We start from the raw sequence: 16954 nt of genomic DNA, 5'->3' as shown, positions 1-16954 counted from the left end.
GTGAAGGACACAAATCAGCTCATGAACAGCTGGTACCTTTGGGCAGAGTTGTCTAAACTGCCATCTTTAGATGCACTTTAACTTTGGTACATCCACCCCAGAATCAGGTCACTGAACTCTCCTGATCTCTGCTCAGTGTTTACTGAGCTCCAAAAATGCACAGCAAGAGAGAGGAGCAGCCATGCCCCCAGCCTTCTGTGGTTTGGAGATACCAAAATGATAACTAATGAACCTGATATCAGATTGTTTCTGAGTCAGGGACAGTAACTGTGCTCAGTCACCACTTGGCTACTGAAGGAAGCAGCTAAATCCACCTGTGCTAATAACAGCAGAGACAACAGGCAACAAAAGAGGGAGTAAAAAGCATGTGAGGTTACCTGGCCTTTGGTTGACTCTTCTTTGCAGCAGCTTCACTTGCTTTAACTGGGTCTGGGAGTTTAGCAGGGATTGGAGAGTTCTGCAGATCCCAAAAATGCCAAATTTGGTATTTCGAGGGCAGAAAACAGAGTCAGAAATAATGTGCAAAAACATCACAATAAAACTGGGAGATCTGGGGATTTCCAAAGCAATTACTCCTCATGTGGACACATAACAAACACCACAAGGTTCATGTCATGGGGAGACAGGAGTTTGGGGGAGTCTTTACAAGGGAAGAGAAGAGGGCTCAGCTTTTTGATCACTGAACATGGAATATGAACACAAAGCTCCACAGCACAAATTTTTAAAAGACATGTTATTTTTAAAAGACAACCAGGGGACAGTAGTGACAAAATTCATTAATGATGCTATAAAAACACAGGCATAATAGAACCCAAACTACCTCTTATTCATAAAGACCATAATTAAGCACCTGAACATGGGGAAAAACCCCTAAGTTTCTATTTATGTAGAAACAACAAAATAAAATGTCTGTCAGTGTCCATAACAACATAAGAAAATAATTGTCAACTCCATTTTTCATCTGAAGTCTCTGCAGACACACCAAGAAGGGGCAGATGGTTGTGTAAGGTCTGGTGCAGCTCAAATGCCAAGTCCCAGAACTGCTGTGCTCAAACCCAAGTGCAGGCCAAATTACACATGCTATGATGAGTGTGCCTGGAAATCAAATTGGTTTCCCAAGCATGGCCTAATTTTCCATGTTCACATGCACAAGATCTCTTGGTTGGCCTCACACTGGTGACTGGGTGAGGAGGTAAATCAGGGACAAACAGAATGAGAAACCCTGGTTTGTGACCCAAAAAAAATCCAAACCAAACTGTCTTGTTAGGAACAAACAAGATCCTCCTGATTAGAGGAGTGGGGCACAACCAACAGGACAGAGGGAAATGCTCAGTATTCATCAGCTGCCCCCCAGCCCCTCCCAGAGCCCCCTCAGGCATCCCCTGCTCACCTGCACATTCTGCACTGGGCACTCCTTCTTGGCCAGTTTGAAAGCAAAGTAGGAGACCTGATAAATGTCAGGTCTCTTATCAGGGTCTGGCTCGAGCATGTACCCTTGAAGAGATGGAGGTGCAGAGATCAGAGCAGCAGGACACACAGACAGGGCAGCACATCACACCTGATAGAGCACAGGACTTTTCTGTGCTGAGGGTGGGGAACCCTGGCAGTGCCCAAGGCCAGGCTGGAGCAGCCTGGGACAGTGGGAGGTGTCCCTGCCATGGCAGGGGTGGCACTGGGGGGGCTTTAAGGTCCCTCCAACCCAACCAACTCCACATTTGGTACAACCAGGTGTTCACAGAGTCCTGCCTCCTTCAAAGCAGTGCAGGCTGAGCAGGGCTGTGGGCTCAGCTGGGAACAGGGCAGGACAGCCAGCATGGACCAGGATAGATCTTCCACCAGAGCTGGGACCTGCAGCTGCTACCCAAGCCTCTGGGACAGGGAGGGAAATGCTGCCTGGCCAGGGAACAGCACTGGGTGGGACTGGGCACTTCAGGTGAAGCACAGGAAAAGGGTTCATCCAGCCCTGGTGTGCCAGCAGGGCAGAGACAGGGCAGCCACAGACACCACTGCAGACAGCCCACATCAGCAAAGAAAATACCAGCCTGCTCTGCAAACACATCCAACTCTGTGTGAGTCAAGACTGTGGCTAGGAAAAGAAAAAAAATCAAAAGCTGTGCTGGAAACAAGAGAGCTGCCCCAGCTTTGCCAAGAGTAGTGCATTGTACACTTAATTACACATTCACTCTAGTCAGTGGGATATTTATAAATCATTTCAGTTCTGTTTCCCAGTTTACAGGAGATGAATTCTTATCACTAGCCTAAGTCACTGTGGTCTTTTCAGTTCCTTATCCAAACAGATTTATTACAGCAGAAATACGTTTCTGCATAAACAGGCTGATTGTGCAAGCTCCTGCAGGACTCACACCAAACTGCTGTGTGTGCTCCTGCCCTTCCACAGAGCTCCACAGCCTGCCCAGACAGCAATCTCTGTCATGATCACTCCAGGAGTGATCTCCTAAACCAGTCCAAGATCACTTTAACCACCTCAGTGTGCAGGGAAGCTTCTGGAAGGGAGAGGAACTGGCTGAGCTGCAGGAGCAGAGCCTGCAGACACTCACGGATGAGGCAGTGCATGTCCTGGGAGTGCCTCGAGTTGTCTGGGATGGTGAAGTTGCCATCACAAATGGCCACCTGGCTCTCCCCAAAGGGCAAGGTGAAGTAGCACAGCTTGTACAGCAAACAGCCCAGGGCCTGCAGAGAGAGAACAGGGCAGGGATTGACCACGCTGAGCCCAGCAGGGTCCTGGCTCCTGCTGAGGTCAGGCCTGCCCCAGCACCCTGTGAGGAAGCTGGGACAGCACAGCTCCAGGGGAAGATGAACATGCAGAGCTCTCCCTCATCACACTGATCTGGGGGATTGCTCATCATCACACGACCCTGCGTGTCACTGAACCCTTTCTGCCACACACCGTGAGGAAAGAGCAAAGCAACAGCACAAATAAATGGCAACCATCATCATTAATACATCCATTCTGACAAAGAGAAACCCAAACTGTTTCCAGGATTAAGTCCAAACAACCTTTCAACTGCTATAAATAAATGCCAGGGAAGTACAGCTCATTCTGCAGGCTGCCAGGTTCTGCCACACTTCCCTCTACTGCCACGCTGCTTTTGGCACCAAGAGCCACCACCTCTTGCAAAAGAAAACAGTTTTTGCACAAAGGGCTAATTATGAAACACTCCCACCACCTCAGAGCTGGGAGCAGGAAACATTTCCTAATCCTAAGAAACTCACCATCAGCTCATCTCTTTTGTCACAGGATTTCACAACGAAACTGCACTCTGCCTTAGAACAACCCTGGTAAGGTTTCAGGGAAAGGGAGTTTCCAGCAGGACAAGCACTGCAACAGGCCTGGAAGCTGAGGCCCCACCACCATACACTGCTCTGGACATGCTCCAAGTGTCACTGGAACACAACTCCTGCCACGCCAGGAGGAGCACAGCCTTTGGATCTCCCCTTTTCACGCTAGCACAGGAAGGAGTGCAAATCCTGCTTCTCCTCTGGCTGCCTTTGGGGCCCTTCCCACTGTCCAGTGGGTCCTTTCCCACTGGCACAGCTGTGACCTCCAGGCCAGGGACCCTTCCCAGTGCAGGGTGACCCCACAGACCCCTGGTTCAACCTGCTCTCACAGGAGCTGCTCACTGAGGGGACTTTCAGCAGATGTCATACCAGCAATTCTCCCTCTTGTAGATGCAGAACTATTGAACATCGATCAAAACTCTCTTTTTCTGCTTCTACCATGTTACCTCCTAGCTCAGGGCTCCAAAAAAACACAAAACATGCTCCCAGCTGGCATTTTAAACACTTTTAAACATGTGCTGAACTGCCACTCCAAACAGCACAGACTCTTTTCCACCTCTGTCCCACCCAAAGGAGACCAGGTGAGCCAGGAATGGATTCCACCACAGCTGGATTTTGCTCCCACCATGAAAAAAGAGCATGGCAGGATTGCCCTGATCACCAGAAACAGTGCAGAAGTTTGGCCTTTGGCCAGTTTGACAACTCAGCCCTGTGTTACACAGGATGGGCACACTGCTGCTCCTGGGGCAGGGCCATTTTCTCAGATTTCTACTCAATTCTGACCAGAACTTTGATTCCACATACCAACAACCCAGCCCAGGCACAATGTGCCACAACACCCTGAATTTTCTGGCTTATCTCTTATGATACAAAATCAGGTTTGCCCCATTCAGCCCTGGAGTTTCACCCATCTGTAAACTGAAAGCACACAGGAGGAGCACACAGGTCTGCTGCACCAGCCTCCCTGCTCAGCAGGAGCTCATCAGAGGAATTCTGCACTCAGAAACTGTCCAGGCTCCCAGAAAATCAGGCCAGCCTTGTTTCCATGCCATGGCAGTGAGAAGATGCCCAGGGGATTGCATACATACCCAAATGTCTGCTTTTGTGGTGATGAGTTTGCCACTGTACAGGTTCACCATCTCTGGTGCTCTGTAGGACAACGTCGTGTACCTGCAGGGGAAGGTGGATCAGGGACTTCAAAAGGGGGACAGCAGGCATGTCACATTCCCAAAGAATTCCAAATTCATTCTTTCCCTAGTCATTTTAAGGAAAGGGATGCTAAAGGTATCTCTTGGAAAAATGTTCTAACAGCATCACCTGCTACACACCTTGAACAGTAAAACACCCCTCAAACTGCCCTGGGAAGCCAAAATAGCAACCACAATCCTCTCTAAAGCACAGAATTCACCACAAAATGTGCAGTCATTTTAAGAACAGAAACATTTAAGGATTCAAAGCATTAACAAGGTCAGTAATCAAATGTCCTCTGCAATGTCCTCACTGCAGGGCTGTGGCCAACTGTATTACAGAGATTGTAATTGGATATGTGGCTCCTGAAAAGTAGATTTGCACACCAGGAGTCCTGCTCAGAGCCACTGTGGCAAGGGATGGGTCACTGTGTACCTCAAAGCACAGTGAGAATCTGCCTCATCTTAACAGATCACAACAAACAGAAAAGCTGGAAACTGCTCCACAGATTATGAGGCTCTTGTGATAAGATTTCCTGCCAGCAGGTCTGTCATTGCTGCCTGCTGCTTACCCTGATCACAGGAAAGCATTGCCAAAGGCAAAGGTTTTGTAGGCTTAAGTGTACAAGTAGGGCACTCCAAGGGGACTGCAAGGCTGGATTAGGAGCCTGAAAACTCCAAACAAGCCTAGGAAATCCAGGCAGGTGTAGCTGAATCCCAACAAAAAGAGGCATCTGTACCCATTCCTGACTGTACTAACAGGAGTGGCCAGTCTGCAGGATGTTGTTAGAACTAAAGCAAGGCCAAAAGGACCTGGAGTGTGCTCCACCCCTGACCCAGGGCTCACTGAGCTGTAGGTGAGCCCCAAGGGGCACCAGAGATGCTGCCAGGACAGCTGGCAGTGTGTGGGGCAGGAGGAGGAGCTGGACTGAACCCCTCCAGGAGCTGGAATTTCCTGGGATCAGCCCCAGTCAGTGCCCAGATCCGTGGGGAAGGGAGCTCAGCCAGGATGGGACTGTGCCAGCCCAGCCTGGAGCTCAGAGAAGCCCAGACAGATGAAGGACAGACAGCCTGACCCTGCACAGGACAGAACAGGTCACTGCCTCGCCGAGGTGGGGCTGCTGCTCTGCATTAATCTCAGGTCCAAAGCAATTACATCAAGCTCAATTTATTGTTTCACCTTCCCCAGGGCACTCACTCACCTGCAGCAGACACTGCCATGCAGCACAGCCAATCTGCTGCAACAGGCTGAGCAAAATCAACCCCAGCTCAAGAGAAAATTACCCTTCAAACACAAATACAGCTGAGCTGGAAAGGCAAAGCACACTCACTTCTTGATCTCCTCCTCGACTGCATTCACCCCCTCGGTTTGAGGGTTCTGGAATTTGTTGGTAGCACTCCCAAAGTCACACAGGACGTAGTGGCCACGGTCATGCAGCAGGATGTTTTCAACCTGGGAGCATCACAGACAGACACAGAATCACTCAGACAAAAAAATATTCAGGGTTTGGGTTTTTTTGGGTTTTTTTTTTCAGATGAGTCAAGGTTTTAAGTGCCTGAAGACATATCAGACATATCTGACACTAAAGCCTAAAAGTGACAGCAGAGAAAACAGGCATCAAAACTGTCACATCTCCTAAAATAGACATCAAATAATGGAAGCACAGCTGTAACTCTGCCTTCCATCCTGCCACCCCTCCCTTCTCCTCCTGCAAGCACATTTCCTTGCCTCTTGTAAGACTTCAGTGCCTTTGGAGCTCAATGCTCCTGAGCTACTGTGGCCCTGGTCTGGCATCTGAATTGGGGACAGGAAATCCAAGCTGTCCCAGCTTTACAGAAGGCTGTAACTCCTCACAGTCTATGGGAGAGGCAAACAAATAACACACACACTTCTATATTTATAAAATTAAAACACATCTCCAGGTCTTTGTTTGCATCTTACCTGTCCCTGAGGGTCTCATTCAAAACAAACCTCAGCTCATGCTCACATTTATTTGCCTGCTCTCAGAGTCTGCTGGGTGCCCACAGTCCCTAAACAGGGGCTGCAGCAGCAGAGGCTCCCCCAGGCTGCTGAGGACACCCCAGTCTTTCAAATATTATTTGGTACCTTCAATCAGGCAACAGAAACAAATAAAATCAGCAGAAACCTTCTCCTCCATACTCACAACTGTGCATTAACAAAACTCCACCTTGCACCCACCTAAGGAAATTGCCTGTTCCAACACTGACTTTAACGTGTGAAACCCTGTGTTCAGATCTCTGCTTTGGCAGAGCATCCCTGTGTTCCAACTCCTCATCTGTGCAGCAGCACTAACAGCATGTTCTCTCAAGGGAACACACCATTTTTCATGTCTTTATCTTCAATCAGTGTCAAATGCTCAGATACAACACCGAGATAAAACATACTGCTCATAGAGCTCAAAATAAATAAAAAAAATCACCACATAAGCATTTGCTAACAAAACCCTTTGGAAGCAGAGCTCCCCATCAAGGATGGTCTTTACAAGAAGGAAAGAAAAAGGAGGAGTCAGCATTTTAAACACCAGAAAATGCAGCCAAATTAGAGCAGCTGAGGGGGAGAAGGCTGGCTTGAAACCAAGGGTTAAACACGGCCCTTCCCCCTGTGCCATCCATCTGCTTTGAATAAAGCACTGCACACAGATGTTCTCCCCAGCACATCAACACTGGCCCTGTTATTCCCTGCTCCCTGAAAGTGCTCCTCCAACACTTCCCCAAGAGTCCTCCCACTTTATCTGCCTGAGCAGTCTGATTTCTCACTCAGACACCCTGAAAGGTTTGTTAGACATCAGCACAGGACCATCCAGCAACTAGGTTTGATCAGCAAATGCCAGGAGAAGCAAAAAATAAACACAGCAAAAGAAATTACTGCTACCACTGCCAGGACAGAGAAAAGTGGCTTTAAAAGGAGTATGAAGGTGTTTTCTTCTGGTCAAACACCCAGGGGTGACACAGGATCTTTGTGTGCCCCCAATCACAGTGCCATGTCCCCTTTGCCTACAGAAAAGCTGGGTAAAGGTGCTGCTGTCCCCAGCTGTTGGTCACCTCCCTCCAGCTGGGGACTGTGCCAGCAGGAGGCTGCTCTGCTTCAGGCAAAGCCTCTGGGTTAATTCAAAATCAGAGCCAGGGGCCAGTGAAACTCCTCCAGCTGCACTGGTCTGAATGGCTCAAAGCTCATTCACAGCCTCCCTGCTGCTGGCAGCAACCTCCAGCTCCAGAGCAGCATCAAAGAGCTGGAAGGCAAAGAAGGCCTCCAGGCCCCCAGCTGCCTGCAAAGCCAGCATCTGCCCCCTCCTCAGCAGGGTGATATTCACCCCAAGAAAACACCTACATGTCCCTCCTGACACCCAGAACTTGTACTAAACTTCTCTGGCCTTTCTCCTCTCTTGGCTTTGCAACTGCCCCTTGAAATTGTTACATTTTAACACAAATAAAGTCAAAATAGATATAAATATTAATTCTGTGTTAGTGCTGAGATCCCCAGAGGTCACCACGACAGAAACAATACACTGCTCAAGCAGAAAACACGTCTCCAAGTAGAGAAGAGCCAGCCCTGACTCTGGGCACAGCTTACCAAGAGTCAAGCCTTGCAAAGCTCCCCTGGCCTAGGCTGGACACCAGCCCCAAGAGCCCATTTCAACTGCAACTCAGGCAGAAAGCAACACCACAGATCAACTCACTAATCCAGCACAGATGTCCCAGATTTACTCTCCTGCAACACTCTGAGTTTGTTCTGTATTAACCCCCCAGGGATTCACCAAAAAGGTAAGGGCAGGGTTAATGTCAGCTGGGGAGGCTCCTGGTCCTCACCCTGCTTTTCTGACCTAGACAAACTCCTGCAAGCTGCTCACAGACTTCACAGCCTTAAATCCAGGACTCAGATTGGTAAGAGATCACCCCTGGGAAGAGACACAGGAGCTGTTCCTACATCCAAACTGACTGAGAGTGGCATCACTGTCCTTTCAAACGTGCCACAGCACACCAAACCCTGAGGAAGTTTTCCCCTGCTCTACCTGGCTCTCCTTGGTTCACGTGGCATGTAAAACAATGGCCAGTGGCACACACAAACATCTGTGAGGGCTCTGAAAATAGAACCTGCCCCACAAAGCACATGTGAATTTCAAATTCACGCAGCAGCCTCCTTCTTGGCTGAGTATTTCATTCCAGCTCGATGAGAGCAAAGGGAACATCTTTTTGTTTGCTGGATTTCGAGTGGGGGATTTTCCCCAAGCTGGCCCTGCTCTGTTCCCAGCTAAGCACACAGTTTTACAACACACTTTCATGGTCAGAGCTCCAGAGGCCACTTTCAAAAGCTCCTAAGCATTCCTGCCCCAAGGCCAACACTTCTGAAGTGCTCCTTTTCATCTGGAAACAATTTTGTGAGCTACCTTAAATAAGCAGTGTTTCAGGTCACTGTGAATAATTCATCAGGTACATTCTGGCACGTGTGCAAGCCACAATTATTCACAAACATTTGTGTTTAAGTAGATCTATAGACGGCAAACATATGGTAAGCAGCACTGAGAAGCTCATTTCTTTTTTTATCTCCCAGCAGAGGTGTGTTTATGCCCACTTTCCCTCGTTACCAGCAGGAGAAGCACAGCGTGGGCAGCCGGCAGACAGGCAGGAGGATGCACCTTACCTCCCTGCTGCAGCCCTGGGGGCACAGCTCACCTTGAGGTCCCTGTGGATGATGGGGGTCTTGCACTGGTGCAGCCTGGCCACGGCCTCGCAGGTGTCACAGAAGATCTGCAGGACCTCGCTCTCGGTGAAGCCGGTCTGCAGGCGCTGGTTCATCAGGTTCACCACCTGTCCCCCTGCAGGGCACAGCAGCAGGACAGGGAGCTGGGGGGTGCCAAAGCATGGCAGGGACACAGCTCTGACCATCCCAAAGCCCAGCAGGGACACAGCTCTGACCATCCCAAAGCCCAGCAGGGACACAGCTCTGACCATCCCAAAGCCCAGCAGGGACACAGCTCTGACCATCCCAAAGCCCAGCAGGGACACAGCTCTGACCATCCCAAAGCCCAGCAGGGACACAGCTCTGACCATCCCAAAGCCCAGCAGGGACACAGCTCTGACCATCCCAAAGCCCAGCAGGGACACAGCTCTGACCATCCCAAAGCCCAGCAGGGACACAGCTCTGACCATCCCAAAGCCCAGCAGGGACACAGCTCTGACCATCCCAAAGCCCAGCAGGGACACAGCTCTGACCATCCCAAAGCCCAGCAGGGACACAGCTCTGACCATCCCAAAGCCCAGCAGGGACACAGCTCTGACCATCCCAAAGCCCAGCAGGGACACAGCTCTGACCATCCCAAAGCCCAGCAGGGACACAGCTCTGACCATCCCAAAGCCCAGCAGGGACACAGCTCTGACCATCCCAAAGCCCAGCAGGGACACAGCTCTGACCATCCCAAAGCCCAGCAGGGACACAGCTCTGACCATCCCAAAGCCCAGCAGGGACACAGCTCTGACCATCCCAAAGCCCAGCAGGGACACAGCTCTGACCATCCCAAAGCCCAGCAGGGACACAGCTCTGACCATCCCAAAGCCCAGCAGGGACACAGCTCTGACCATCCCAAAGCCCAGCAGGGACACAGCTCTGACCATCCCAAAGCCCAGCAGGGACACAGCTCTGACCATCCCAAAGCCCAGCAGGGACACAGCTCTGACCATCCCAAAGCCCAGCAGGGACACAGCTCTGACCATCCCAAAGCCCAGCAGGGACACAGCTCTGACCATCCCAAAGCCCAGCAGGGACACAGCTCTGACCATCCCAAAGCCCAGCAGGGACACAGCTCTGACCATCCCAAAGCCCAGCAGGGACACAGCTCTGACCATCCCAAAGCCCAGCAGGGACACAGCTCTGACCATCCCAAAGCCCAGCAGGGACACAGCTCTGACCATCCCAAAGCCCAGCAGGGACACAGCTCTGACCATCCCAAAGCCCAGCAGGGACACAGCTCTGACCATCCCAAAGCCCAGCAGGGACACAGCTCTGACCATCCCAAAGCCCAGCAGGGACACAGCTCTGACCATCCCAAAGCCCAGCAGGGACACAGCTCTGACCATCCCAAAGCCCAGCAGGGACACAGCTCTGACCATCCCAAAGCCCAGCAGGGACACAGCTCTGACCATCCCAAAGCCCAGCAGGGACACAGCTCTGACCATCCCAAAGCCCAGCAGGGACACAGCTCTGACCATCCCAAAGCCCAGCAGGGACACAGCTCTGACCATCCCAAAGCCCAGCAGGGACACAGCTCTGACCATCCCAAAGCCCAGCAGGGACACAGCTCTGACCATCCCAAAGCCCAGCAGGGACACAGCTCTGACCATCCCAAAGCCCAGCAGGGACACAGCTCTGACCATCCCAAAGCCCAGCAGGGACACAGCTCTGACCATCCCAAAGCCCAGCAGGGACACAGCTCTGACCATCCCAAAGCCCAGCAGGGACACAGCTCTGACCATCCCAAAGCCCAGCAGGGACACAGCTCTGACCATCCCAAAGCCCAGCAGGGACACAGCTCTGACCATCCCAAAGCCCAGCAGGGACACAGCTCTGACCATCCCAAAGCCCAGCAGGGACACAGCTCTGACCATCCCAAAGCCCAGCAGGGACACAGCTCTGACCATCCCAAAGCCCAGCAGGGACACAGCTCTGACCATCCCAAAGCCCAGCAGGGACACAGCTCTGACCATCCCAAAGCCCAGCAGGGACACAGCTCTGACCATCCCAAAGCCCAGCAGGGACACAGCTCTGACCATCCCAAAGCCCAGCAGGGACACAGCTCTGACCATCCCAAAGCCCAGCAGGGACACAGCTCTGACCATCCCAAAGCCCAGCAGGGACACAGCTCTGACCATCCCAAAGCCCAGCAGGGACACAGCTCTGACCATCCCAAAGCCCAGCAGGGACACAGCTCTGACCATCCCAAAGCCCAGCAGGGACACAGCTCTGACCATCCCAAAGCCCAGCAGGGACACAGCTCTGACCATCCCAAAGCCCAGCAGGGACACAGCTCTGACCATCCCAAAGCCCAGCAGGGACACAGCTCTGACCATCCCAAAGCCCAGCAGGGACACAGCTCTGACCATCCCAAAGCCCAGCAGGGACACAGCTCTGACCATCCCAAAGCCCAGCAGGGACACAGCTCTGACCATCCCAAAGCCCAGCAGGGACACAGCTCTGACCATCCCAAAGCCCAGCAGGGACACAGCTCTGACCATCCCAAAGCCCAGCAGGGACACAGCTCTGACCATCCCAAAGCCCAGCAGGGACACAGCTCTGACCATCCCAAAGCCCAGCAGGGACACAGCTCTGACCATCCCAAAGCCCAGCAGGGACACAGCTCTGACCATCCCAAAGCCCAGCAGGGACACAGCTCTGACCATCCCAAAGCCCAGCAGGGACACAGCTCTGACCATCCCAAAGCCCAGCAGGGACACAGCTCTGACCATCCCAAAGCCCAGCAGGGACACAGCTCTGACCATCCCAAAGCCCAGCAGGGACACAGCTCTGACCATCCCAAATCCCAGCAGCAGGACAGTGAGCTCTGGATCCCCAATCACAGCAGGGACAGTGAGCCCTGGACTAATTTTCCTTTTTTTCTTCCAAATAGGACTTTTTCTGTCTGACTAGAGGAATAAAAGCCTGGATTTGGGGCACCCACAGCCCACAGATTAGTCTGCCTCACGTAAGCAAAGGAGGGAGGAAAGCAGACACTCAGAAAACCCACATGTTAAGTGGCTTGGCTGAAGTTGTGGACTGCAAAGAATTAAAAATCCATCTGTAACAAGGGAAACTCTGGACAAACAAAAGCAAGTTTTCACGAACGAGTCCTGAATCTGTCTCAGCTTTGGGGTTTTGTTGCTGTCAAGGCCTTTCCAAAACAATCCTGAGGGTTTTTTCTCCCCTAAACGCCCTAGACAGACAGAGAAAAACTCCTTTCTGAAGCTCTGGTGAAGCAGTACTGCATCATTCCACATCACAAGTGCTGGAAAACTTTCGTGGTAGGAAAGAAAAGCTCAGTTTAATGAATACTACAGCTGTGAACATTTTACACCCAAAATGAATGCAGTCCTGCACACAAAGGCACTGATTTGGTTTGGAAAGTGTTGGCCACAAAAGGAAAGTAACAAGGGAAAATCAGTGTGTAACAACCATTGTAGGGAGAGGGCTGCAGGCAGCAGCACAGCATCTGGCAAGAGCCATGTGAGAAAAGCCACCTCCTTCCAGATGGAAGGAAACTCCTCAGAAAGATGGGGTTTATTTCTTCAGCCCAAAATGTGGCCACTGCAGCTGGGGGGTGCCTGTGAACAGCTCAGGTTTGTACCTCCCTCCACACTGGGCTCTGCACATGGGGCTGAGCAGGGATCTGCCAGCACTGGTCATGCTTAGCTTGAAGCTTAAAGAGATACTATGGGTGATTCCTTCACCAAAACTGCCCAAAAATTCCTTGTCTCACCAGCAAACAACCCAGGGCAAGGCAGGCCAGACTCCTGCAGCAAAACACAGCAGCAAAGAGGACGTGGCAGAACAGAAGCCTGCACTGGGCCTGTTTACACACATCTACACGTGTGTAAATGCTACAGTGCTTCTGAGTTCAAAGCCAGACAGGCCCAAAAATATCCATTTCCATCAGCTGCCACCATCCAAACCAGCCACAGGCTCCTGAAGTCACCTGGCCAAAACATTCTTTTTGCTGGACACTCTTCTGCAAGAAGCATTTGAGCCCAGCACATGCATCATGCTCCAAACACCACGTTCCAGCCACAAAGATCAAAGCTTTGGGACAGCTGGAAGAGCCTGTCTGGCTACAGACAGCCAAGCAAAAAGGTCAGAGGTAACAGGAATGCTTTTTGGCTTCCCATTATCCATGTCTTGCTTCTTCCAGAACAATCCTAAGCCAGGCTGATGTGGAACAAAGCTTGCAATGAGACTAAAGTGAATAAAAATTACATTCCTGGCTGCTTTAAGAGGAGCCACTTCTTGTGTGGACCATTCTAAAGACAACGGCAAGATGTATTTAAGGGTTCTCCTTCACAGCAGAGGGGACCCTGGGCAGCAGCAAAGATGGCTCCAATCCCATGGGTAGAGTCAGCACAGCCCACTCCTGGCTTTGCTCAGCTCAGAACACCTTCCTGGCAGCTTAGGGACAGCTCCTTTTCCCAAAGGAAGATGTGCAAGGTCCCTGCAGGCACAGAAGGACAAAGCCACCCACAACCAGCCCCACACAGCCCCACTCACCCCGGCAGAAGTCCATGAGGATCAGCACCTCCCACACGTCGCCGCTGCTGACGGAGTTGATGCTGGAGTCGATGTAGCCCACAATGTTCTTGTGGCCAGACAGATCCCGCTGCAAGACAGACAAATTCACACGTGGAGCAGCCAAATGTACACATGGACCAGCCAAAATCACACCATGGACCAGCCTCATCCCCACCATGGACCAGCCAAAATCACACCATGGACCAGCCTCATCCCCACCATGGACCAGCCAAAATCACACCATGGACCAGCCTCATCCCCACCATGGACCAGCCAAAATCACACCATGGACCAGCCTCATCCCCACCATGGACCAGCCCCATCCACACCATGGACCAGCCAAAATCACACCATGGACCAGCCTCATCCACACCATGGACCAGCCTCATCCACACCATGGACCAGCCAAAATCACACCATGGACCAGCCAAAACCATGGACCAGCCCCATCCACACCATGGACCAGCCAAAATCACACCATGGACCAGCCTCATCCACACCATGGACCAGCCCCATCCACACCATGGACCAGCCACATCCACACCATGGACCAGCCAAAATCACACCATGGACCAGCCTCATCCACACCATGGACCAGCCAAAATCACACCATGGACCAGCCTCATCCACACCACGGACCAGCCAAAACCATGGACCAGCCAAAATCACACCATGGACCAGCCTCATACACACCATGGACCAGCCAAAACCATGGACCAGCCTCATCCACACCATGGACCAGCCAAAATCACACCATGGACCAGCCTCATCCACACCATGGACCAGCCAAAATCACACCATGGACCCTCCTCACCCTCACTTTCCATGAGCCAGCATTCCAAAGGCACCAAAGACAGGGAAACAAGAAAGCAGCAGCAGGTGAAACCCAAGTAAACAAGCTTTGATGTGAAATCTAATCTCACCTTTTCCCTCGTAGCCCAAAGCTTCCCTGCACTATCACAAACTCCAGCAGTTCACTTACAAGGTATTAACCTAATTTAAAGCTACTGCAGAAATCACACACAGAATTGCTACTGGTAGGAGTTTCTGACATCCACCCCAAACCTGTACCTCGTGTGGTAAATTCACAAAATGAGAATTTTATATTTCCTTCCCCACCTGGCTGCTGCTCTAAATGTTCATCAGTATCTTTGAATACAACTTCAAAAGTGGCATTTCTATGTTTACCATGCTGCAAACAAGATTAGGGAAATCTATTTGGATCACCTCCATTTTGTCTTTGTTTAGGGAAGCTAAGTTTGAAACACCTATTAAAAATAGCTATCCCATCATATAAATCCTTGTGCCCAATAATCTAGAGAAACATCCCAGAGCTTATTACAAATACTTTACATTTCAAAAGCCCTGGCAGCAGCTACCCCACAAATACTGTTTTAATCTATCAACCTCAGCGATGCAGAGATAACCTTCATCCCAGCCCAAAGGATTAGAAGATGCTGTGATGCAGATTTATCTCAGGATGGAGATCTGCCATTCATGCACTGATTTCAGTTCAGAGGTATCAGAATCATCAGCCTTTTCTCCTCGAGTTTGAAAGGCTGAAGCCTTGAGATCTCAACTGAAGATTGTGAGACTCTGAATTCCAACATCCCCAGCTACGCTCACATCTTCAGCCCTTCCTTTTCCCATTAAGCCATGCAGTTCTCCCCTCCTGGAATTCCCTGATTTTTTCAGGTTTTCCTTGTCCACTAGACAGGAACTTTTGAAACAGGTCAGTACAAGATTTTCACACAACTCCAGAGGTCAGCTCTTCCCACACAAAAGCCATTTTTGCTAGGAAAACGCACGGTTTGTGACCTGGTGCCACAAAGCTCACAAGCAGAAGGTGCCCAGGCTCCCAGGCCCTGCACAGAGCAGGCACTCACCATGATCTGGATCTCTCTCTTGCAGACCTGCAGGTCGTACTCGTTATTGACGTACATCCTCTTCAGGGCACACTTCACCCCATTGCTCGTCCTCACCAGGAACACGATTGCAAAGCCACCTATGGGGGACACAAAATCACCTGCTCATTAACAAAAAACTTCTCTGCTCCCAACCCCGATCCTGCCAGGGGAGTGCAGCTGGGACAGGGAGGCACTGAGCAGCTCCCACCTTCCATGGTAGCAATGCTCCTTCCGTGCCCCTCTCCCAGCTCTGCCTGGTCAGTTATCTCTAGGAACTCACAGGCATCCAAGGGGGTAATCTTCAATTAATGGCAACGAAGTTAACACTTAACATCTCCATAAAATCAAGCAATTACACCAGTTCCTGATCCTGCCAGACAGTCCCTCATTGCTCCATTAATTCCCATTATGAAGAAGAAAGCTGAAGGACAGCAATGCTGCCTTGGACAGAAATCAGAGCTACAGATCACCCACTGAACCACCAAAGGCCTCAACTTAAAAGGCTCTGCAACTTTGAAGCATCTAAGTTACATTACAAAGCTGATTTGTGCAAGAAGCAAAAGAAATATCTCTCACATGCAGTTTGATGTTAATGCTTTTAAATCAGGACAGAAGAACAAGGGAAAAACCCACAATTCATTCTGTGGTCACTGCTATTAGTAAAGTCAGGATTCCCAGGATAAATTGACTTGTTTCAGATGAAAGCCTTTCATCTCTGTCAGCTCTCCATCCAAATACACAGGTTTGCATTTGTAGTCCTGACAGAAATAGGAAGCTGAAGGAGGATGGAGGGGTAGAGGCATCAAAAGTTTCACACCTGGCTCTGGAGATGGAATGATTTTGGGCAGAGTGGCACAGATCCAAGCAGCCACAAGTGCTGCACACTGGTACTGCTGATGGCACAGTGACACTGCTGATTCCACAGCCCAGCAGCACCTCACACTGTATTTCTTTTATATTTTCAATGTTTTTTTATGACATTACAGCTCCTCTTCCACCTCGACACACACAGGTAACTCACCTGCCAGCATGGGAACTGCTCAGCAGGAATCTCTCCTGGCAGGCAAACCCCTCAGTTTTACACAGCACAGTCTGCCACAGAACTAGAGCAGCCTTCCCAAGGAAGCCCCACTGACTTCTAGAAGCAGCCCCAGAGATACAGCAGAAAGATGGGACAGAAAGAAGAAACAAAACAAAAAACCATTCCTGCTCCCTTCCCTCCCCACATAAAAAAAAAAAAAAAAAAAAAAAAAAAAAAAAGAAAAAAAAGT

General features: G+C 50.7%; 1 protein-coding gene across 11 annotated transcripts in view; it reads right to left on the bottom strand.

The window, feature by feature from the left end:
* AAK1 (AP2 associated kinase 1) overlaps window positions 1–16954 on the bottom strand; it is a 60419-nt gene that overhangs the window by 24108 nt on the left and 19357 nt on the right. For all 11 annotated transcript variants that reach the window (XR_005954119.1, XM_041424927.1, XM_041424933.1 and 8 more), the window contains exons 3-10: window positions 15663–15781; window positions 13756–13864; window positions 9180–9322; window positions 5819–5940; window positions 4389–4470; window positions 2559–2691; window positions 1391–1494; window positions 378–457 (exon numbers count right to left, since the gene is read on the bottom strand). Coding sequence is in view for 10 of the 11 variants with exons in the window: in XM_041424927.1 (XP_041280861.1) it covers window positions 378–457; window positions 1391–1494; window positions 2559–2691; window positions 4389–4470; window positions 5819–5940; window positions 9180–9322; window positions 13756–13864; window positions 15663–15781 (892 nt within the window). In the remaining variant the exon portion in view is untranslated. The remainder of the gene's footprint in view (window positions 1–377; window positions 458–1390; window positions 1495–2558; window positions 2692–4388; window positions 4471–5818; window positions 5941–9179; window positions 9323–13755; window positions 13865–15662; window positions 15782–16954) is intronic.

This window comes from Onychostruthus taczanowskii, unplaced genomic scaffold (genome assembly GCF_017590055.1).
Source record: "Onychostruthus taczanowskii isolate IOZ18803 unplaced genomic scaffold, ASM1759005v1 scaffold84, whole genome shotgun sequence".
Taxonomy (NCBI): Eukaryota; Metazoa; Chordata; class Aves; order Passeriformes; family Passeridae; genus Onychostruthus; species Onychostruthus taczanowskii.
The sequence above is the reverse complement of the archived record's forward strand: the minus strand, read 5'-3'. Positions and strand labels throughout refer to the sequence as shown.